Here is a 25,075-nt window from a genome sequence, read left to right on the forward strand (position 1 = left end):
AGCCTTATATTATTTCCTTCTGACTCTCCTCCACAGGGTACGATTTCTACTACAGGCAAGGAGGGGACCTGGTCAAACTCCAGTCAATCGTTGGAATCTAAACCTCTTAGAGATTGGAAACGGTTGGATGTTACCAACTCAAAACCTCTAGGCACATTAAAGGCACTACCTCTTCTCTCCCCAGAGTCATTAGTAGGCTGGGCAAATAAATGTCTAGAAAAACCCCAAGAGGTCTGAGTGTAATTCGCTGATCATTCGGTGGGCGGGAGGTAGCTCTGATCGAAGATGTGGTGGCAAGATGTGGGTTTTTAAAATTAACTATTACACAGTCACCACTCATATTTTTATGTGATTTCCCTATCCAGTTAGTTCTAGTGGTGGTTTAAATCTGATCAGACAGAGCTACCAGGAAACCACACTCTCGGTTAAGCCAACCCGCGGTTTTATTCTTCAGGGATTCATGCGTTTCCAAATTGCCATGAGGCCCCGTCTCCCTGGCTGGTGGGACATTAGTTAGAACTGCCACGTATGGAGCACAGTCTTGGGGGTAAGTCGGGCTGCGAGTAACCATATTGCTTAATCTTCTCTTTAACTGGCCCTAGCTTCTCCACTGGGATTATGGAAATAGGTGTGTTTAAACATGCCGTAGGCGCAGGGTTCGGTACAGCTACAATAACTGGGCATGGTCCCTCTTTGGAAATCTTTGGTGTCTCCGTTATAGAATCATTAACCCTTGAACTAGCTTCTAGGCTAACATTAGACCCTGTATGTAAACTCAGAAGGCCTCCCAACCTCACTACCTCCCCCGAAATAGTGTTGAGTTTATCCATTAGAGGTTTGATAATTTTATCAAACTTTGCTTCAATAATACTAATCAAGAGCTCTAACTGTTCAGGAACTAGTTTAACCTGGGGATTATTAGTAACAGCTGCTGGATCACTTACAGCACTGTTGGACAGTGGCTCCAGTCTTTTTTTGTTATGTTTCCCCACCCGTTTTGGTAGGTTTATCTTACTAATGCTCCTCCCAGATCTTAATACCCTCTGGGCTCTTGGAGCTGGTGAGCCTGATACCATTGTATCATGAGGGGACTCTGGCGTGACCAAGTTAGGCTCTGATTCTATAGGGGGAGCGGTAGTTGGAAGTACAGGGAACTCAAAGTTGCAACTAACATCGACTGACTAAAGAGGTCGACAAAGATATGGGTGACTTGGGTGGACTGGGTAATGGGACAGAGGGGCTCCCCCGACCCAGTGATAGTCTGCGTTCTTAGTTGATTTTGTCTACCACTTTAACAAGGTAATTGTCAAGAGTAGCTAGGGCGGGACGGGTTTTTACATTATTACTTTTAGACATAATTAACTCACTCAAAATGCTTACAATGATTAGTAAAAATCCGAAAAGCCTTAATAAGGAACGAAATGAAATTCCCTTATACAGTTGAAATACTATTAAAAGGGACACAGTCCTGGGAACAAACAAGCAGGAGAGCAACTAGGAAAAAGCAAATGCAGTCTCAATTACAGGGTCCAAAACGAACCAGAGCTTGTCCCGGAACCAAAACCAAAGTCCGTAGCCTTGGCCTGCCACGGACGGCCCGCCCTCTGCCCGGGGTCCGCCCGCGCACGTCCCGCGATGCAGGAGGAGCTGCTGGATCTTATGCGCCAGTCGGCGTCCCCGTAGGCAGGGGACGCTGGGAAACTTAGTCCGACCTGGTAGCTCCCCCCTCTCGGCAGCCGCGGTGTCAGCAGCGGCAGCAGAGGAGAGCAAGGATATCCGCGGGACCTGGACTGGAATGCAGCCACACAGGTAGAAGTAGGTGCGAGCTGGTGTTGCCCCCGCTTAGGGTTGACCCCCGCTCCACCACAGGAGCTGCTGGATCTTATGCGCCGCCAGGCGCGGCAGAGTGATGCAGTAGTTGGCGCCGGCGTCCCCGTAGGCAGGGGACGCTGGGAAACGTAGTCCGACCTGGTAGCTCCCCCCTATCGGCAGCCGCGGTGTCAGCGTCGGCGGGGGAGAGCAAGGATATCCGCAGGACCGGGACCGGAATGCAGCCACACAGGTAGGAGTAGGTGCGAGCTGGTGTGGCCCCCGCTTAGGTCTGACCTCCGAATACATTTTATACACCTATGTTAAAAGATCATACATATCATAAAAACAACAAATGTTTTTCATAAAACACAATAAGCAAAGTTGTGGCAAAACTGTATATTTTTCGACGCACGGTTCGGCGTAGTAACGCCTTCATCAGGAAAGCGCCACAGTTCCTCAAATTAATAGAAACATTACTAAGCAAAATTTCATGTTATTGTTTGACCAAAAGAGATTGTGTTCTTTACAATATTATAACTAGACACATACATTTACTAATAAGAGGTATACCTTCATTGCTACAATCACTAAAGAATAATAGATACCAAACACCTAATATATTTAAAGGAAGATATAGGACATAGACAACCATATGGATGGGATTTAATAGGTTGACGCAATCATATATAATGAATTTCATCGTATTTCCCTATTAAGGTGAAAGTTGAAGAATGAGAGTTATGAGTGCCAAACGACCCAGAATGGTTTATGCTGCAATCTAGGAGTAAGTGATTAATATAGTAGGATGTCCTTTTTTTATACCTGTATTGTTGGAGAAAGATAACTGGTTTCAGAACGGAGAAAAAAAAAGAATTCCCTTGTGGATGGGTACCTGATAATATAAGATAGAAAACAGGAATGCTTAAGTAGATTACTGGTGGATTCATGATGGTTGTTCATTTACTGTATTTAAATGTTTAATGAGATTATACCTTATTTATTATGTATCAATTTTATCCAGTACTACTTGCCATTGATTCCTGGTATTTCAGTTTCGAATCAAGTTATTTAGTAAGGTGACTGGATCCTTTTATTTGAGGATCTAGGGATTAAAAATGAGTATCATTTATTATAAGGTTCATATTGTAAGTAGATCATAATAGGGTCTAGTAATTCACAATCTTTACCTTAATGATGGATGGATAGACAATTCAATCGAGTTAAAATTCAAAGACTGAATCTTGCTTAGATGGCAGACTGTAGTCAGGATAATATTGAGCCTGCGACGCGGATATTGTGCCCTGTAAGTGGAAAGAGCAATGAGACTTAATTGGAATGCCTAGCATAGTTATTACTACAACTTGCTGTGAATATGCAGACAACTATTTCTGATAGATACATCTGCCAGTGGATTCCTTACCTTGTGAATATCCCCCCTGCGTCAGCAGCATTCGGAAATTCTTTTGTAGCTTCGCGCCGACGTGGAACGACGTCACAGAAGCACGGCATCGCACGCGACTCCACTGACTTCACCGACACCATAATCGGCCCACGCCGGCGTGGTGATATCAGTTCCCTTTTTTCCGCGTCGTCGAAGCTAACGGTTTTCTGGGATCGTGCAGTAGCTTTGTTGTAACTTTGTTACTCTGTAGTTATTCTTACTGTTTCTATTGAGATGTCTTCAAAGAAGACTGGTTTTAAGGCTCGCGGAGAATCTGGCAAGACAATGTCCATAACTGGCCCACATGAATGCTGTGTCTGGTGCCTGAGCTCCGACCATGACGTCGAGGATTGCCCGTCTTGCAAGAAGATTACTCTGAAGGCCCTTCGGGAGAGAGAGACGAAGATCCTGGTTGCGAAGCTTAAGAGTAAAAAAGATAAGAAGGCTTCGAAGACGCGGTCGAGTTCTCGATCGAGGTCACGTTCAGAGACGTCATCGGCACATGCTTCAAGATCCTTGAGGAAGAAGCACAAGAAAAGGAGCCATGAGTTAAGTCATCACTCAGGGAAGGACTCGAGTTCGAGGCCGAAGTCGCAAGTGAGGCTTTTTCATAAGGAAGCGGAGGCTTCGGCGTCGGAAGCACAGGACTCTGATGGTGAGGCTTCGCATGTGAATTCGCCAGGATCTCCGAAGCCGCAGGCGAACCCTTCTCCGAATCCGTCTAATCCTTCTGGTCAGGAGGATGAAGGTGAGGTGGAGGAGGTTGGTGAGGGTGAGGTTCTGGTGCCTGCGGGTTTGTCTACCCCGGCACCGCAGCCCGAGGAAGAGATCGACGTCGTGACCACTCAGACTTCTCGAGAGCAACCTGGGGGCCCTTATCCAGCCTTTCCGGCACCAGGTCAGGATCCATCCCAGTTCCTGAATGCCATGTTTGGGGTTTACTCCAGGGCAATGTACCCCTCTGGTGCACCTGTTGGTCCCACGGGTCCTATGGAGTTTAACTTGGGCGTTCCTCAGGCTTATGCACCTGCGCCTTTCATGCCTTTTATGCCGGCTCTAGCACCGCAGTGGCATTTTCCTGCACCGCCGAGGCCTTCGACGTCGAAGCCTCCGACGCTATTGACGCCGATTCCATCGACACCGATGCCCACGTCTTTGTTGCAGGATCCTGTTCGCCTTCGAATGAAACCTCCTCGTCTGACTTCGGGCTCGACGCCGGCTCCGACCCCGGCGGAGTCGGTTCCGGATCCGACGACTTCGTTTCCGAAGATGAGGTCTCGGCGTGAAGCCCAGAGACTTCGGGAGGAGGAACAGTATCAGTATGCTGACGTGGAGGAAGGAGAGATACAGGACTCTGATGATCCTTTTGATGACTTGAGAGAGGCCAGTGGACTTGAACTGTCACCTGAGTGGGATTTGGCTTCTGTGTCGGACGTGCCTTCCAAGGATGTGGTGCCATATCACGTTATTAAAAAGGCAGCAGGCTTGTTGAATATTACTCTGTCCACTACTGGGAACAAGTCTTATATTCTTACTGAAGTCCTTCACTCGCCATCTTCAGTTATTGAGCCGATGCGTTGGCTGAACCCATCTATGAAGTCTGGAAGAAGCCTTTGACAGCTCCTGCGGTTTCGCGGGCTGTAGCTAGGAGATACAGGGTTGCTCCTGGTGACCCAGACTTTTTATCAACACACCCCCTGCCTGAGAGTCTGGTTGTGCAGGCTGCCTGTTCTAAGAGGTCTGCGGGTGCTTTTCCGCTGGTTGCTGGGGATAAAGAATCCAGGAAGCAAGATCAGACTGCCAAGAAGGTCTTCTCCTCAGCCAGTATGGCATTAAAATCTACCAACATGACTTGTCTAATGGGGCGGTACATCCATGCCTTGATGGATTCCATGAAGCAGTTGGTGCCGAAAATTCCTGAGGAGGATAGAAAGGATTTTCAGGAGCTAGTTTCGGACATTCAGGCTGCTGCAAGACAAGTTATTCAGAGTGGGCTCGACACAGCTGATTCGGTGGCGAGAGTCATGGGCTCTTCGGTGGCCACTAGGACAGCTGCATGGCTAAAATCATCGGAGTTCTCTGCTGATGTTCAGTCTGCGCTGATGGACTTGCCATTTGATGGTTCAGGACTGTTTGGCAAGAAGGCTGACGCTGCATTAGAACAATTCAAGGATAGCAGGGCCACGGCTAAATCCTTGGGTCTTCAGACCAGGGGTTCTACTGGAAGGCGCTTCAGAGGATTTGGCAGGTCTTCCTTTCGTTCCTATAAAACATCGCAGCAGCAGCCAGAACAATAGCAAAATACTCTGTACAAGTCGTACAGAGGAAGACAGCAAGCTCGTCAAGCCTCCTCCTCCTCCTCTTCTCCTTCCCAGCCCCCTGCCACTGCAGCATAGCAGCCCTAGATCCGCCATTTCGGAGCGTGTGGGCCCAGTGGGGGGCCGGCTTACCCATTTTCTACTAGATTGGGAATTGATAACATCAGATCTTTGGGTTCTCAATCTCGTGGAGAATGGGTATGCTCTTCCCTTTCGGGAATTTCCCCCAAATCACTTTCCTTGCCAGGGTTATTGCTCGGAGGACCATCTGCTGCTCCTGCAGGAAGAAGTCCTGGCTCTGTTCAGAAAGGGTGCAATAGAGGTGGTTCCAGAGCAGGAGAGAGGTCAGGGATGCTACTCCCGGTATTTTCTGATCCCCAAGAAGGATGGCAGGCTCCGTCCAATCCTGGATCTCAGGATCTTGAACCTTTCCCTGGAACAGGAGAAGTTCAAGATGCTCACCCTTGCGCAGGTTCTTCAAGCGCTGCTGGAAGAAGACCGGATGGTGTTGATCGACTTGCAGGATGCGTATTTTCATATCCCAATCCTGAAGTCGCACAGAAAGTATCTCCGTTTCACAGTTGGATAGCAGCACTACCAGTTTGCGGTCCTTCCGTTTGGACTTACTACTGCACCTCGAGCCTTTACCAAGGTGATGGCTGTGGTAGCAGCACATCTCAGAAGATCGGGAATACCTGTATTCCCGTATCTGGACGATTGGCTGATCAAAGCGGAATCGCCAGGGGTAGTGCTCCATCATCTGCAAGAGACAACTCAGTTGTTGCACAGGGTGGGTTTTTCGATAAATGTACCCAAATTTCACCTGGTGCCCTCCCAGTGCAACCTGTTCATAGGTGCAGTACTGGACACTACTGTGTGTCGTGCAGTCCCTCCTCCACAAAGGATTTGCGACATACAGGAAATGATTCCTTTATTTTTCAATGGAGCGGTCGTTCCAGTCCTGAAGGTCCTTCGCTTGCTCGGTCTGATGGCTTCTTGCATTCTGTTGGTCAACCTTGCACGCTGGCACATGAGGGCACTCCAGTGGTGCCTCCGCAGGCAGTGGTATCAGCACGGCGGTGATCTCAGGGAGTCAGTGAGGATCTCCAGAGAAACTGCGGCGGATCTGTCTTGGTGGAGCGTGGAAGGCAATCTGTCTCAAGGAAAGCCCTTCCATTTACCTCCATCGGTGGCCACAGTGATAACAGATGCATCCACTCTAGGGTGGGGTGCTCATCTGGGGGATCTGGGGATCAAAGGTCTTTGGTCTCCAGAGGAAAGGGTGCTTCACATCAATCTTCTGGAATTGCGGGCGATACGTCTGGCGCTCAAGGCCTTCTTCCCTTCCCTTCGCGGTCAGTCAGTTCAGGTCCTGATGGACAACACGACCGCGATGTGGTATGTCAACTAGCAGGGAGGTGTGGGGTCGCAGTGTCTCTGCAGAGAGGCTATGCGTCTCTGGTCCTGGGTTCAGGACCTTCCGATTTGTCTGATGGCAAATCATCTGGCCGGAGTTCTGAACGTTCCTGCAGACAATCTCAGTCGGCAGTTCTCCGCCGACCACGAGTGGAGGCTCCACCCAGAGGTGGTTCGTCACGTCTACCGGACTTGGGGGACTCCTCAGGTGGACCTGTTCGCCACTCACGAGAATGCTCACTGTCCGTCATTCTTCAGCCTCCAGTTTCAGATGCAGGAAGCCTTGGGGGACGGGTTCAGTTGAGTTGAGACTCGCAACTCCTTTACGCGTTTCCTCCCATACCCTTGATTCCTCTGGTTCTGAGGAAGATTCGCCAAGACCGGGCCCAAGTCATATTGATCGCTCCGGATTGGCCAAGAAGGGTGTGGTATACAGATCTTCTCCACCTCTCCTTGTACCCTCCGCTCCGTCTCCCTCACAGGGCAGATCTCCTCTCCCAGATGGAGGGGCAGGTTCTACACCCCCACCTCCAGACCTTACACCTTCATGCCTGGAGATTGAGCGGGGCAACCTGATTTTCTTTTCTCTCCCGCACGATGTGGTGGATGTTATCTTGTCAGCCAGGCGTGACTCCACCAAGTCCATTTATTCTTATAGATGGTCTAAATTTGTTGCTTGGTGCGGGGAGAAGTCAGTTGACCCTTTAAGTGCTCGTTTGTCCAATATTCTACAATTTGCTCTTTCTTTGGCCCAGCAAGGTTTTGCGGTGGCAACTATCAAAGGTTATTTGTCTGCCTTGTCGGCTTACCTCTGTCTCCTATTGTTTTACGTTTCATTAAGGGCCTTACCAATAAATATCCTCCTACGCCTTTTATTGTACCTCAATGGGACTTGAACCTTGTTCTTACGTTCTTGATGGGTTCGCCTTTTGAACCTTTACACACCTGTCCCTTGAGACTTTTGTCTTTCAAGACTATTTTTCTGGTGGCAATTACCTCGGCAAGGAGGGTAAGTGAGCTTCAGGCTCTTAGTTCTAAGCCCCCATTTTTATCTATTCATGCTGAAAGAATGGTTCTCGGGACCAGGGCTGCTTTTCTGCCTAAAGTGGTAACTCCTTTCCATCTGGGGCAGTCCGTTACCCTCCCTACCTTTTTATCCTCCCCCTCACCCTTCCAAGGAGGAGGAGAGGCTACACCGCTTGGACCCTAAGAGGGCGGTGAGCTTTTACCTGGACAGGATGGATGACCAGCTGTTTGTTGGCTTTGCTGGCTGCAAGAAGGGGAAGGCGGTGCACAAGCGCACTCTCTCCAGGTGGATTATCCTCTGCATTAAGATCTGCTACGCCTTGGCGGGTAAGGACCCTCCAGAGGGTATAAGAGCTCACTCTACTAGAGCGAAGTCTTCAACTTCTGCTTTGTCTAGGGAAGTTCCTGTTGAGGACATTTGTAGAGCAGCAACTTGGGCCTCCCTCCACACTTTCGCGAAGCATTACTGCTTGGATACCGAAGTGAGGAGGGAGGGTCACTTTGCGCGTGCTGCTCTCCAGGATTTTCTAGTATAGGAGAGTGGACACCCTCCTCCGGGAGTGGGGACTGCTGTGGGACTCTATTCACAAGGTGAGGAATCCACTGGCAGATGTATCTATCAGAAGAACAAGTTACTTACCTTCGGTAACGCTTTTTCTGGTAGATACAGTATCTGCCTGTGGATTCCTCACTGACCCACCCGCCTCCCCGTTGTCCACTCTGCTATACTTGCGTTATTATGATGTATATTATTTTTTATTGTCAAAGGAAAAGTTTAATATGTTTTAATTTCCTGTATTGATTCCACACTATGTGTTATCTTGACATTTGTGTACTGTGTATATTTCTGCTGTCATTGGTCCGTCCGTGTGCCTCGAAGGCACGGAAAAAAAGGCGGAACTGATGTCATCACGCCGGCGTGGGCCGATTATGGTGTCGGTGACGTCAGTGTAGTCGCGCGCGATGCCGTGCCTCTGTGATGTCGTTCCATGTCTGCGCGAAGCTACAAAAGAATTTCTGAATGCTGCTGACTCAGGGGGGATATTCACAAGGTGAGGAATCCACAGGCAGATACTGTATCTACCAGAAAAAGCGTTACCGAAGGTAAGTAACTTGTTCTTATGGGTTCTAGATGGAGTATGATGGTAATTACTTCTCCACAGAGCAGGCATATAACTGTAGCCTACTACTTTCTATTCCTTATATAAAGGAAATGTGAATTAACAGAAATTACTATGTGTGTCTACTGCAGAATGCCGCCACCCGGTGCAGCCAGGAGATACTTTAGAGTTCAGTGTCCTTAGAGTCTCAGTCATAGGAAATACAAAAGTATACCAAGGATGGGACCTATAAGGATTGGTGGATACCTAAATGGGTACCATGATAGTTATGCCCAATCAGTTGAGTACTTCATAGAACTAGTTTATAGTCTCGGAATCTATGGCGCAAGACAGATGGTCTAAAAAATAGTTAGGGTTCACCTAAATTATTGTGAATGGTAAAGTTTCAGGGGCATAGAACCAGCCTCAGCGGCGATATACGATCGTTTCACTGTTCTTGTAATCAAATTTAACGTCAGTGGGACAAAGCAGGGCGCTCTTACGGAGCAATAAAAATAAGCTGAGTTATATATTCATAAGCGATCGCTGGGGTAATTAACACTTACGCGCTTACCTTAATGGATGAATAACGCACGGCTCGGGAGCGGCTTTCGGTAAAACGCCATCTGTCCTTATCCAGCGTGGAATCGGTGATTCCTCGTGGTCCTGTTACTGTTTAAATAGGTATTGGATGGAGATTACGCACCTAATTAGTAGCATCCTCGTGGACGTCGGGCTAGGCATCACAGTGGCATACCAGCTCATGAAGATGTGCCCTCACATGAAATATAATGCTCCCTGCCTTAGGGCTCTAAAGGCCTGCTGTAGAGGTGACTTACATATAGTGCATGCAGTGTTCATGGGCATTGCACATGGAGTGAACAATGTTGTGTTTTCAAAATGGCTTGCACCATTTCATGCATTCTGCAATGGCAGTCTACAGGTAGTTTGTGTGTGGGTCCCTTTGGGCGGCAAAATACATGCTGCAGTCCTTCGGGACCCTTTTATAGAACCCAGGCCCTGCTTACAAGGGGTATCATTTACCAGGGTCTTACGAGGTTGCTAATGTTCTTGTCAGTTGGGTCACAATTAATGTGTGTAGTTAGGGAATGAGCACTGGCACTGAGGTCTAGTTAGTAGGGACCCAGTGCACTTCCAATCAAAAGCATCAGTACCAGTGGGAAAAAAGTGGGGCCGAACATGTCTAAAAGAAGAACTTTCCCACTGTGGTCACAAGCCAATCCTTCCAGGGTCGATCACTCGCTTTTTGAGCGTCCCAAAATCTCTCTAACATCACTTCTGAGTTTAGCGAGCTCAGGTGCTACTTTGTGTTTCATGTCTTAGTCCTTGATACTGCACTGTGGCAGTAGCTTTAAGACGTTCAGCTACAATTTGTCCCAGCAGGCTTCTTCAGCTGTTGAGTCCCTGTGCTGCAAACAGTATGCCAGTTAGCTTCCCCCTGGAGTTCTATTGGCTTGGCAGGGCTCTGGGTACAGCTTCTCCTTGAGCAGCACACTGCAGGACCAGTCCTCCTCTTCGCTGGCCACCAGAAGCAGCAGGTGCAGTCTTCATGGTGCAGTCTCTCTCTCCTGGTCTCTTCGGTGCAGCAGGGCAATCCTTCTTCGTTCCTTCTTGCAAGTCGGTCAAGGTCTGGGTGTGAGGGTGCCCCCTTTATGCTTAGAAAATGCCCTCTGAGTAGATTGCTGTTAGTAGCCAATGGACTACTAGGTTCTCTCCCATCTGGTGACCACTTTCTATGAAGTGTGGCATCTGGCTATAGCAGGATGCACCATTCTGCCTAATCCTGAGACCGCGAGATTCCTTTTTCTGGAATTCAGAACTCACTAGCCCACCCCCCGGGGTGTGGCTAACTCAGGGCTACCCACCCATGGCGAAACCGGTTTAGCAACTAGGTTCCCTCTCTGCTTCACTTCACAACCTGTCTTCCTCAACAATGGTGCAGCCTGTAGCCCGCCCTGTGGAATTGACTTTGATGTTGCCTCTACCCCATAGCTTCCATTGAACAGTAATGTTTTATTGATGATCGCTGTTTGTCTCCTCTGTCAGCATACATGCTAAATCCTTCGTACTGTATGTTAATATCAACGACTGTTAATAAAAAGATATATAAAAAAAATGGGGCAGCCCTTCCCTTGGTGTTACGCATCTGCCCTTCAAAAGCCCCTTCACCCTTAAAACCTTCCTTTTGGGGATATCACCCAAGTGGTATCCTGCAGAAGGGAGGTGACACCTCCCTGCCCTGCAATCCATCATTGTTCCCCTTCCTGAGAGTCCTTTGTAAGTCTTTCCAGGAGGGAAGGAAGCTGACTTTTGGAGCATGCTCCATGTGTACCTGGGAAGACTCTGAATTTTTAAAGGGAACAATGTGGCAGCTTTGCTAAAGCTGCACACTGCAACAAGTTGCGTTCATTTCAACTTGGGATACAAGTCAGGCTTAATGTAATGCTTTGTTTGAGACCTTGAAGTGCCCACTTTAGTTGCACTGTTCAGGAGTTAGCACCGCTGATGGGCTGTGCTAACAGGGTGTAACCCTGTATTCGCTAATTAGGTGACTAAGCCTTTCCACCGTTCAAAACTATAGGTTCGAGGCATATGGGCTGCAGACCACACACTGTTGCATTAGATCACCATCTGGTGGTGGGCCCAGATGATTACACTTTGTTGTTGCCTTGGAAGAGTCTTTGTCTGCTGGGTGACTCCTCCCTTAGACCGTAGGTGCGCATGGACATCGACTCCATCCTCAGATTGTTATTTTTATGCCATCGGGCTCGGATGTGTTCATCGTTCGGTCCCGTTACCGATCTCTTTTCGAATCCATAAATAAATCTACAACATCAAGATCGTCTTCGACACTGATTCCGGTTGCCTGCGTCAAAGAGAGTATCCAATTCTCGATTCCAGCGCTCGTCGGGGCCGTTGGGCCCAACTGCGCCATTGGGCCTTTGTCTCATGGAAAGAGCACCGTTCAAGAAGTGCCCTCAGTGTGGACATAAGTTTCCCCACACCGACCTGCATGAGGTTTGCAACTTGTGCTTGTCTCCAGAGCACGAGAGTCGAGACTGTGAGGGCTGCGCTTCGTTCTGGTCCAAGAAAACAATCGAAGAGCTATGGAGCAGTCATTGTCGTGGACACCAGACCTCATCATAGACGAGGCGCCGATCGAGATAGACGTTGAAGAACAGCAAGAAGACGTTGCTTCCGGGGAAGAGGACTCAGCTTCCGGAGCGGAGGATCGATCCGAAGATGACAATCTTATTTCCAGCTGGTCAACAAGTCGTGAGTAAGAATGTCGACCCTGTTCACCCCCCCCCCCCCCCCCCCCCCCCCCCCCCCCCATACCCAGGCAGGCTTCGGTTCCACCCCCACCTTCGGGTCCGGGTGCACACCGGTCGAAAACGTCTGAAGCCCCGCCTTCGGGCTCCGCAGCGAAGACTATTAAAAAGCCTCCGGTCGACTCGGGCTCGAGTCAGACTGTCAGTCCCGAAAAGCAGAAAGTGCTTAAGCCGAAGAGACACCCTTCGATACCAGGGGATACCGAACTGAAACCGAAACCAAGCTCGGCACCAAAGGACGTTCCGAAATCAAGCTCGGCACCGAAAGACGTTCCTGAACCAAGTTCAGGACCAAAAGACGTTCCAAGGGTTACCGAAACAAAAACTACTCGGGTACTTAAAAAAGCAGACCCGAAACCGGTTTCCATACTGAAACACACTTCCGCACCAAGAACTGACGAGTCTAAACACTCTGCGCCCAAAACTTCGGATCCAAAAAGCATTGATCCAAACAAAAAACAAGATAAATCTTCGGAACTGAAAACAAGACCTGTTCCAAAGATAATAGACACTGTAAAGGCTAAACCTGCCGGCTCCGAACCAAATAAATCGGCGCCTAAGAAAGATTTACCTGTAGAAGAGCTTTTCCAGTCTGATGTAAGGCAAAAGACTCTGAAAATTCATCCACAAACTTGACAAATATATACAGTGCCTATAAAGAGGAAAATGGACTGTCCTAAGCCATCTCCTATTCCCTCAAAGAAGCATGTTCAGACTTCCCCACAAGACCCCCCTTCACCACAAGTAGAAATACTATCAGATATTTCTCCTGCAAACTCACCAGCTACTACACATAGTATGATACCACAGGAGGAGGACTATGGGGATACATACTCTCAACACAGTTATCAGCAAATAGATGACATTAATGACCCAGAATGATATGGCTGGGTCATCAGGTGACCCACGGGAAGATTACAATGCACCAGATGCACCAGATCTACCACAGGATGAGGCATACCCATCTAGACCATCTGCACCAGATGACACCATTGGGTTCACACAGCTCATTTATAGAGCATCTACTTTCCATGGAGTAGACCTGCATACTGATCCAATAGAAGAGGATTTTTCTATGGATACACTGTTAACTGCACATAACACCACTACCACACTGCCAATACTTAATGGAGTGGTAAGACATGCACCAGAAATATTTAAAGACCCAGTCAGGGCCAGAGTAATTAACCCCAGACTGGAGAAGAAATATAAAGCAGCTCTTTCTGATCCTGCATACATTAAAGGACAGTTGCCACTAGATTCGCTGGTAGTGTCAAACGCGAGAAAGAGAGCCAACTCGCAGACAACAGGGGTTACTCCCCCCCGGACAAAGAATCAAAGCTTCTAGATGCCTCAGGGAAACGCACACTATCACAAGCTGCCAACATATGGAGGATTGCTAACATGAAATCTCTGTTAGCAAGATACGACAGAGCTCATTATGATGAGCTAGAGTCACTTATGCAACACCTGCCAGAACAATATTAGGCTAGGGCTGCTGATTTAATACAGGAGGGCAAAGTTATAACTAATACCTCCAAAAGATGCGCACTAGACACTGCAGATACAGCATCTGGAGCAGTAAACACAGGGGTACTTGTGTAGGCATTGCATGGCTAAGAATCTCGGGATTCAAACCAGAGGTACAAGCCAGTATACTAAACCAGCCATTTGACCAACAACATCTTTTCGGTCCAAATGTAGACAGTGCTCTAGAAAAGATGAAAAAAGACACTGATACTACAAAATCAATGGGCACTTTACAAACACATGCCCATAGACCTTCCTTTTGTCGCTCCTCCTATAGGGGTGCATCAAAAGGCTTCCAAACGGACAATACCTCCTCTACTTACAAACAGACCAACCAAACTCACCCAGTAAGGGGTACTATAAAGGAGGGTATAGAGAAAATAACAATAAGGGCAGAGGCATCAACAATAGCAACGCCTCTACTCCCAAACAGTGACTTCCCTTCCATCCCCCCAGACCATTCCACTCCGGTCGGGGGAAGATTACAACAGTTCCTACCTGTCTGGAACTCCATCACCACTGACAGGTGGGTGAGACAAATAATTCAGTCGGGATATTGCCTGGAACTCACTTCCACTCCTCCAAAAATACCACCCAGACAACGACCTATGTCACAAGCGCACCTCTTATTGCTAAACCAAGAGGTAGAATCACTACTGCAAAAGAATGCAATAGAACCGGTACCAAAAGAACACCAAAACACAGGCGTTTACTCCCTTTATTTTCTCAAACCCAAAAAGGACGGGTCCCTCAGACCAATTCTAGATCTAAGACCCCTAAACCAATATATACATTCAGACCATTTTCATATGGTCACGTTACAACAGGTTTTACCGTTAATAGAGAATGGAGACTTCCTTGCCACATTAGACCTCAAGGACGCCTACTTCCACATTCCCATTCATCAGTCTCACAGAAAGTACCTAAGGTTTGTGCTACAAGGTCAGCACTACCAATTCAAGGTGCTCCCATTCGGAGTGACAACAGCAACTCAAGTATTCACAAAGTGTCTAGCAGTAGTAGCAGCACACTTAAGAAGGGACAACATTCGTGTATTCCCATATCTAGACGACTGGCTAATAAAATCCAAGTCATACAACCAATGTGTACAGCACACACATCAAACAATCTGCCTGTTGCACAAGTTGGGGTTCACAGTAAATCAAAAAAGTCACATCTACAACTGTCCCTATCTCAGCAGTACCTATGGGGCCACGATAGATACCTCCAAAGCAATAGCGTACCCCAACTTACTAAGAATTCAAGCTATGCAGAATCTCATCCAAAAATTCAAAGTTCAACACTCACTACAAGCTCGAGTGTTCATGCAGCTAATAGGAATGATGGCATCTTGCATTTTCATAGTGCCATACGCAAGACTACAAATGCGCCCCATACAAGAATGCTTGGCAGGTCAGTGGAATCAGGCTCAACAAGAGATAACCGATCTGGTGGTGGTAGACGACCGGACGCATCTGTCTCTGCAATGGTGGAACCACAAAAACCTTTGAAAAGGGCTGGCCGTTTATAGAGCCAGTTCCACAAATAATACTGACCACAGATGCCTCTCTCACGGGATGGAGAGCGCACTTACAAAGTCACACAGGAGAAGTGTGGCTCAATGATTAGAGCGGCAGACCCTGATGCAGAGGTCTAGCCCTGGACCAGGGTTCAATTCCTCGCCTCGGCGGGTCTTGGGCTCAAAATTCCACAGACCTGATAATTCTTGCCTCGGTGCCTATTCCAATCATGGAGTCCCACTCTGCAACTCAGGGCAATAGCTTGCTTAATCTCCACAACGGCCCCCACAACGCTAAGGATGCCTGGCCTCCACCTTGGGGGTGCCCAGGAGTGGACGCCTCACAGGGAAAGCCAGGATGGGTTCCACAGCGGTATTCGTACAAGCGCCTTGAGACCCTTGCGGGTGAGTAGTGCGCTATACAAGTATCAATTTTACACAGTACAAGGAACATGGACAATGAAACAAAGAGTACTCCACATAAATTATCTGGAGTTACTAGAAATCTTTCAAGCTCTAAAATCGTTTCAACATTACATATCACACAAGGCTGTACTAGTCCGAACGGACAATATGACAGCAATGTATTACATTCAAAAGCAAGGAGGAACACACTCCCCACAGCTCTCCCGGCTGGCGCAGAGCATATGGAAGTGGTCATTCCTCAAAACATTTTTCTGTTAGCAGAACATCTACCAGGAGTTCACAATAAATTGGCAGATCTGTTAAGTTGTCAGAGACAACAGATACACGAATGGGAACTTCTTCCGCAAGTTCTTCAGCCATTTTTTCAAATGTGGTGTGTAGGAGAGTAGGGTCTGCTTTCCTATGGTCACCCCAATTTTTGCTTTTTGCCTCACTGGTTTTCGACTTAATGTGGCTGTGGGCCTGCTAATCAGACCCACAGCCTGCTGTTCTCTTTCTAAATTACATCCATGTACTTTGTGCATAACCAATTGGATATTGGTACACCTTATCAGCCCCTGTACAGTGTACTATAGGTACCCAGGGCATAGGTGCATCCAAGGCCTACCAGGGGCTGCAGCATATCTTTTGCCAACCCTGGCTGGCTATCCAAACTGACACAACTTGCTGATCACTCAGCTGGGGCAAGGTGGTGTAATCACCCCTTGCTTAGATATAGTATACCTATATCTAAACCTATATTTGGCACATATACACCTATAAGTCACTCCTATGGCAGGCCTTATCAATCCTGGAGGCAGAGTGCTTGGTTTTATGTGAGATGGTGCTCTAGCATGAGCTGAGCCTGTCTGCAGCTTTCGAGACCAACTCCCTTAGCTGTTCTGGGATATTGCCATACCATATACTCTTAAGTGCATTATAATCCTCACGGTTACTTGCTAACTTTGGTTTGGCTTTATCAAACATGTTGTGTAAGGTGTCATACGCTTTGGAATACTACCCCCTCGCCAGTTCTGGCGACGGGGGTAGCATTCCACTCTTCTAGAGGGAGAAGACATGTTACTTTGCTTAAACGCGGTTAAATCTAACCAGAGGCCCAGCATCACAAAATGGATGCTGCTGCCACAGACACAAGTCTGGCCTCCTGCTGCTGACCGAAACTCCGGCAGGGGAGGCCTGGACAAATGGTATCCTGTCACAGGGAGGTGTTACACCACCCCAGACAGGAGATAGTGGATTGTAGCAGTGAGGGTTGGATAAAACTAGACGCGGCCTGGGGCGCACAAGGCACCCCATGCATAGTTCAGTTCAAACCGGTGCTGGGGCACTCCAGTCCCAGCTCCGGCGCGAAACTGGACAAAGGGGAAGGGGTATAACCACCCCCTTCCTGGGTCCCACCCATAGGAGGGACCTAGCAGGTGATCCAGCCCCTTGATTCGGAATAAAGGTAGGAGCTGTGCCAATGCAATTTAGATCATCCTGACTGAAACTTTGAAACGAAACTCTGGACCCTTCGACATCCTACTCAACGTAGAAGACTGAAGAATCTCCCTTGTGGTCAAGGAGTGGCCACCCTGTGCAAATAGGCACCATCAGCGCGACAAGACTTTCTTTGCCGTTGCTCCCGCCTGAGCTCGAACGACAGAGACCGACAAGACCTGGACTCCCAGACTTCCAACAGCCCGATCCACAGTCCTAGCAAAGCTTAGACTAGACCCGTGGAGGTGACGAGAGACGTGGGACCCGCCATCTTGAAAAGTCGACGAAGTGCTTCCAGCGCAGCCCCCGAGGTACCCTCGATGCTGTGCTTTGGGGTTTGAGAAGCCCCAGCTCCGAGTAGCCTGTGCTCCAAAGATCATCTCTCCACACTCTCCGAGTGCTGCGTGGGGCCCTTTTGCACTTTTCCTGCTCAACGCATTGTTCAGTCGCTTGCCCGTTGGCTAATGGCCTCTGGGACGACGAAACCTCGAAACACTGCTGGTCTGGTTGCTCCAGACTTTTCCCCAGCTCCTCTGAAAAGGAGCCATCGATCTGACCCTCCCGTTCCGATCAAGAAGACATCTTCGAGTCCTGTGTGGGTTGCCTTTGCCAAGGCTTGGTGACTCCGAATCGAGTACCGACACCGCCGACAGCAAGAGCCTTCGTGGGACAGCTCGTGTTCACCAGCTGGTCATCCTCGATCCTTCCTGGTCCACGAGGCAGCGGAGACAAACACCTCGACATCACCTGATTGCAACCCGACATCGCCTGGTTCCTTCCTGGTTCCTCGCTGGTCACTGGCTAGTGACCTGAACTCTGTCCCCTCTGCTTTCAGGTACTCTACATCTTCGATCCACCCTTGGATCCAACCGGACACTTCTCTCCTGGCCGCCTGCAGCATCTTCATCTCCAGGCTCCATAGAACTTCACGACGAAACCCGACACACTTTGGCACCTATGCACACGCTTCCTGTGGTTGAGGTAACGATCTAACTCCGGTGCTCCTATAGTGGATTACACCTCTAGTGTCCTTGTTTTAAGTGGCTAAGTTCTAGTCCAGTCGGAAGTCTCTGAAACCTATAACTTTCTGATTTTTACGCACCATTGACTTTTATGGTAAACACGGTTGCCTATAGACTCTGCACCCGTATCCTATGGGCCTCTCCCGACCTAACCTTCGTTAGTCCAGTGTAGGCCCAGCGATTCCCTAGGCCCTAGGCCTGTTCATTGTTCGTGACGTGGTACTTATACCACTTTCTTAATATATGGTTTGAGTGGCCACCTGGCCTATCCATAATAGTGCAGCTTATTGTATGTTATACTGTGTTCTTTGTTTAACGCTTGTGCTCCTGTGCTCATAAAGAGTTAAGGGGATTATTCTAGAAATAAATACATACATTTTGTAATATATAACTTGTGTGGTGTCCTTTCATTTGGTATTAAAAGGGATTGCATATGGTAAAACAGCTGGCTTCACATGCCCTCTTGAGTTTAGCCTAAGACTGCTTTGTCTACGCTACCATTAGGATAGCTGGTCTATAAGGTTGACTTACAACCAATCACCATAAGGGTCGTTTGGACTGGTGCAAGGTGCTCACTAGAATAGTGAACACCATATACCAGGCCAACTTCTCACATGGGGACAACCGGAGATAGATCTGTTTGCCACACAAAGCAACTCCAAATGCTTAAACTTCGCCGCCAGGTACCCACACCCATTATCCAAAGGCAATGCGGTCGGGATAAACTGCTCAAACAAATTTGTGTTCGCTTTTCCACCTCTCCCACTCATTCCATTAGTGGTACGCAAACTAAGACAACATTCTCTCACATTGATTCTAATACCACCAACGTGGGCGAGACAGCCATGGTACACAACACTAGTCCAGCTCTCTGTAGTACCACACCACAAAATAAAACTCTCCCCACATCTACTAACACAGAACCATGGAGAGATTATGTATCCAGACCCAATGCAGCTCAATCTAGCGATCGGGCTCCTGAGGTCTTAGAGTTTGGATATCTAAATTTACCTCCTGGTTGCATGGAGGTCATTAAAGAGGCAAGACGTCCTACCACTAGAGCATGTTATGCAGCAAAGTGGAAACGATTTGTTGTCTATTGTGCAAATAACGTTAACCCTTTAGATGTTTCAATACAAAACATCATTTGCTATCTCTTACATCTGCAAAGATCTAATTTAGCATACTCTTCAATCCGATTACAGCTCGCTGCTATAGCGGCATATGTCCAAAACAAACAACATTTTCATTGTTTAGTGTACCTGCAATCAAAGCGTTTATGGAAGTTCTTAAAAGAATAATTCCTCCAAGAATACCACTGTCTCCATTATGGAATTTAAATGTTGTGCTCACAAGACTTATGGGTCCACCATTTGAACCATTGCATAAGTGTGAGTTACAATTTCTTACATTGAAAGTTGCCGTTTTAGTAGCAGTTACATCACTACGAAGAGTGAGTGAGATCCAGGCATTAACAATCGAGAACCATTTATAAAACTTCATCATAATAAACTGGTTCTCAAGACAAATCCAAAGTTTCTGATATAAGTCATTTCACCATTCCATCTCAACCAATCCATTGAGTTGCCAGTATTTTTTCCACAACCGCAAACGGTTGCAGAAAGAGCGAGCTCTTCACACACTAGATGTAAAAAGAGCACTTCTATACTACATAGATAGGACAAAACCTTTTCGTAAAACTAAACAAATATTTGTCTTTTTCACCTCCACATAAAGGCAAGCCAATTTCAAAATCGGGCATTGCTAGGTGGATTGTTAAGTGTATTCAGATTTGCTAGCAAAAAGCAAAAGGCTCTTTAACCATTCCTCCAAGGGCTCGTTCTACCCGTAAGATAGGAGCATCTATGGCATTCTTAGGAAACATACCATTAGATGAGATCTGTAAAGCAGCTACATAGTCTACTACACACACATTTACAAAACACTACTGTGTAGATGTGCAAGCAAAACAACACGCAAAGTGTGGGCTAGGCTGTACTAAAAACATTATTTCAAACTACTGCAAGAGATGTGGGTGACCGCCGCTAAGGAAGAAACTGCTGTGCAATCTATGCAACAGTGTGTGGTCTGCAGCCCATATGCCTCGAACGGAAAATGCTACTTACCAGTATGCATCTGTACTTGGCATGTAGGCCTGCAGAACCACACACGCCCACCCGCCACCCCGGCTGCCTATATCTGTTCCAGTATTATCTTATTTAGATACACAATACATGGTCATCCTTATCTGTAATGACACAACTCCATCATTTGCCCAATGGCGAAAACAATCCGAGGATGGAGTCGATGCCCATGCGCACTACGGTCTAAGGGAGGAGTCACCCAGCAGACAAAGATTCTTCCAAGACAACAACAAAGTGTAATCATCCGGGCCCACCACCATATGGTGATCTAATGCAACAGTGTGTGGTTCTGCAGCCCTACATGCCAAGAACAGATGCATACTGGTAAGTAGCATTTTCCTTTTGCATGTTTTACTGTCCGGACATTTTAAATACCTGTCCCGCCTGAGTCTTATGTTGCACCCTGCCTTTAGCACGCAGTAGGGGTGCCAGAGGGGTGACTTACACACATGTTCTGGGGAAGTGGCACTTTGCCATTGCTTTCAATGGCAAAGTAGGGCTAGCAGTGCATGGCTGCTCTACCAGTCTTCAGTGGCAGACTTGTTTTACTTTGGTGGTCCTCCAGGGTTGCAGATTCGGTGCTGGAAGGCCCAGTGTACCCCCTAACCTACATGCCCTTGGCACCAGAATACCATTTACTAGGGCCTTACAGGTAAGTTTGTCATTTCCAATAGGGTTCTGGGAATTCGACATACACGTTAGGGTCAAGACACTGGTACTGAGGTCTGGTTAGCAGAAACTGGCAGAATCAGTAGAAAAACCTGGCCTTACATATAAAAATAGGCATTACCTTACTGTAGGACTATGTGGAGCTTCAATATTACTCATATTCCTACCTCTTACATTTAAGAGCTCAGTTTAATTAATATTTACTACAAGCATTTCATTCTGATAACTCCTAGTGAAGAACTGTACAGTTAATGAACTGTTTTCCTTGCCATTACAGCAGCTCAAGAAACCACACTCAGATCAGTTTTTGCCACGTTCTGACAAGGTCTCTCACACTGATATTTGCTAATCAGTATGGTCTTGTGTTTCCAGGGACACGCCAGCAGATTACCATGCCCAGCAATCAACATGTCCACACACACTCAGCAAGAGGTGCAGATGACTGATACATTTCAGGTGAAGTATAGCTTTCTTAGTGTGCCTGCTCTTGAAATTCTTGACAAAAGCACATTGATTTCTTGTTTGATTGACACTGAATGAGTAATTGCCCAGAACATTCAAGCGTTGCTCTCTGTATTATTGAAAACCTTATACTGGTACATCCAGTCAAAGTTCTTCAAGACGTACTTATTCTTTTGGCCATGGGTGGTACCAGAACCTCTCTTGCACAGCAGATGTTAACAATTTGATGAGCAGGGGGCATACTTCCTACACACTTTAGATCATGTATCTACCCATTTGCTCTCAATCTATGTACTTTTCTTCTCTAGTTTACAGTTTGGCCAGTCCTATTTTCACACTAGTCAGACTAACTACTAGGCATTTTCTCTGGGCTACTTCCATATTGCTAGACTTTCCCCTCTGTCATTGCCTTGAACAGCCTGCTTCAGGAAGTACACTTAAAGCGAGCCCCAGTCTTCCAATGTTGACCCACACTAGTTATACTTGCTGTGGCTTATTCACTCTTGGCCGACCTGTACACTGATGTTTGTTCTCAGCTTTTTATTGGCCCTATAAACTAGGAGCCACCAAAGACATAAAGTAAGCTTACCCTTATATCTGATGGAGACATCTAGCCACAGATTCCTTACCTTTGAACTGGATCCAGAAGATTTTTCTTAGCAGTACCTCTACGTATCGGTAGGTGGCGTCGGTCGACCTAGTATGACGGTGTCGTGTTCGTCGTTGTGATGTCTGCGTCTTCAATTTAACCGGTGCGCTGACTTAAGTTCTTTTCATCACTCCAGTATTGGAGCTTTCATAGATTCACATACCTGAAACATTTCCCCGTCGTCGAGCCGGGAGTCTCCGGTATATAAAAAGCAATGCTTAGCAGTATAGCTAACTGAAACAAGCCTTTACAATGCAATGGTCTCGGCATTGTTAAAGTTAGAGCTATTGGTATTGCTCATGACATTATTTTTATTTGTTTTTGTTTTTAAAACCTAAATAAATGGCATTGTCATTTACAATAGCTTAATCACTCGCAAATGCGAGACCTATTGCATTTGCAGCCACACACACAAAGCCACCCCCACACACACACATACAGAGCCACCCACAGTCATTCACACAGAGCCACCCACACACACACAGAGCCACCTACACCCACACAGAGCCACCCACACGCACCCACACATGCACAGAGCCACCCACACATGCACAGAGCCACCCACACATGCACAGAGCCACCCACACATGCACAGAGCCACACACACACACACCTCTCAGCCCAGTAACACCCTAGGGAACAGAGGCACGAAAAACCGGATCACAAGCAGAGCACAGAGGCACAAGCAGGGCACAGAGGCACAAAAACCGGATCACAAGCAAGCACAACCAACGAGGGGGAGGGGGCAGGACAGCAAGCACAACCAACGAGGGTGCAGGGGCAGGAGAACAACACAAAAACCGGATCACAAGCAGGGCACAAAAACCGGATCACAAGCAGGGCACAGAGGCGCAAAAACCGGATCACAAGCAAGCACAACCAACGGGGGGGGCGGCAGGCGGGAAACAAAGCACAACGAGGGGGTGTGGGTGGGAAACCAAGCACAACGAGGGGGGTGGGCTTTCGAGAAACTAAGCACAACGAGGGGGCGCGGGCGGGAAACCAAGCACAACGAGGGGGGGGGGGCAGGCAACCAAGCACAACGAGGGGGGGGGGCGGGAGGGCAACCAAGCACAACGGGGGGGCAAGCGGGAAACCAAGCACAACGAGGGGGCAGGACTGGCTCGAGATTAGAGATCGGCAACAGCTAGGTGAGACGGAGAGACAAACCGCCCGCCCGGCTTGATCTTTAAAGTAGTCGAATTTCCTCAAGCATCCACTTGTCGGACAAGCTGTGTTTACAGAACAAAATCTTCCTCCTTTCTTTAAATGTAAAAAAATGTGAACTGAAAGAAACGTCTCAAAGTCAATAAAACAAACTGTAGCACTGAGCTTTAAAAGGCAAAAATAAGCTTGCTTCATGGTGAAACAAGACACCTATGTGTCGTGAAGGAAGTGAGCAGGGCTGTGATTGGTGCAGCTTTGAAGTTGTGAGAGCAGAGCACCCACACCCCGTACCTTGCTCATGGAAACAAAACACTGTAACGCTGCATTCAAATGCAAACATGTCCTCTAGAAGCGCAGCATACCATCGAAGTAAGATATAAGTCTACATTACTTACCAGCAAGACTCCGACCTGGCCGTGCGTCCAGTTGCAACCCGCTAGCGCTCCAGTGTTTGGAGTTCCGCCTGCCCCCTTCCTGGATCCTGGGCCCCTCTCCGAGGCGGTGTGTGTCTGTGTGCTCCGAGTGTTTCCTGGCGCGTCAGCAGCTGAGGCCGGGCGGGCTCCACCCAGAGGCCGGTGAGCTGAGAGCAGCCCCGCGGCACCACAGACAGCAGCACAAGCGGCCAACTCAAGGGTGACATGCGCTTGCTTCTCTGTCAGGGCGCGAGTCGGGGGTTTCTCGCAGGACGGCTGCCAGGAGTGCTTTCGCTTTCCGAGGCTGGCTGTGAACGTGAGGCCCTGCTTCGGTGTGTCTGCTACTTACTCCCTTGGAAGGGAGTAAAACATCCATCCTCCACTCACTGGGAGCTCCGCGTGGCTAAGTCAGACGGGAAAGCAAAGACGTTGGTGTCCGCACCTAGGAAAGCCGAGCACAGTCTACTGCTTTAGGTGGCCTCGAAAGGGCCACAAGAGACATGAGCTGTGACTGCGACCATGTTTCTCCGAGGCAAAGCAGAAATGCCTCGGAGAAACCACCGCCATTTTCGGGATTGGGGGGCGTGTTTTAGTTCTCTCCTCTTTCCATTGGCTGGAAGGTAAAATTCCAGCCAATGGGAAGAGGAGAGAAAGAAAACAAGAAAGAAGCTACAAAAAACGCCCCTGAATCGGAAAAAGACTGGGCTTGATTGGAGTGATGCCCCTCTCCTCCAATGGCTGGCCTCCGTTTAGGAAGCCAGCCAATGGAGAAGAGGGGCGGGTTCAAGCCCCCTACTAAGAAACATTAAATCTCTGACCGAGACTACACAAGCGCAGCCTACGGTCCTCGACCTAAAAAGGCTTAGGCCCATTTTTCTTTTGCAACCCATAACCTTTGTTATGTAAAAAAGGACCAAACTTTTCTCTTAGCCAATTAGAGCTCCTCACCCTCTAGAACACTCCTGAGAGAACATTTTGCCCCTCAGATTTTCTACCGGCACTTTGTGCTAGGAAGTCTCCTTTGAGCTCTGCTCAAACTCTGGATTTCCAACTTTGTAGAAGCTTGATTTCATTCTATTTTCTTGTGGATTTGAGAATTTTGGGATCTGTTTGGCTTCAGAAGATCAAG

General features: G+C 47.9%; 1 protein-coding gene across 2 annotated transcripts in view; it reads left to right on the top strand.

The window, feature by feature from the left end:
- Nucleotides 1-25,075, top strand: part of CRAMP1 (cramped chromatin regulator 1) — a 1,243,281-nt gene that overhangs the window by 874,637 nt on the left and 343,569 nt on the right. For both annotated transcript variants that reach the window (XM_086941303.1, XM_086941302.1), the window contains exon 17: nucleotides 21,628-21,711. In XM_086941303.1, coding sequence (XP_086797429.1) covers nucleotides 21,628-21,711 — 84 coding nt within the window. The remainder of the gene's footprint in view (nucleotides 1-21,627; nucleotides 21,712-25,075) is intronic.

This window comes from Lissotriton vulgaris, chromosome 10, assembly GCF_964263255.1.
Source record: "Lissotriton vulgaris chromosome 10, aLisVul1.2, whole genome shotgun sequence".
Taxonomy (NCBI): domain Eukaryota; kingdom Metazoa; phylum Chordata; class Amphibia; order Caudata; family Salamandridae; genus Lissotriton; species Lissotriton vulgaris.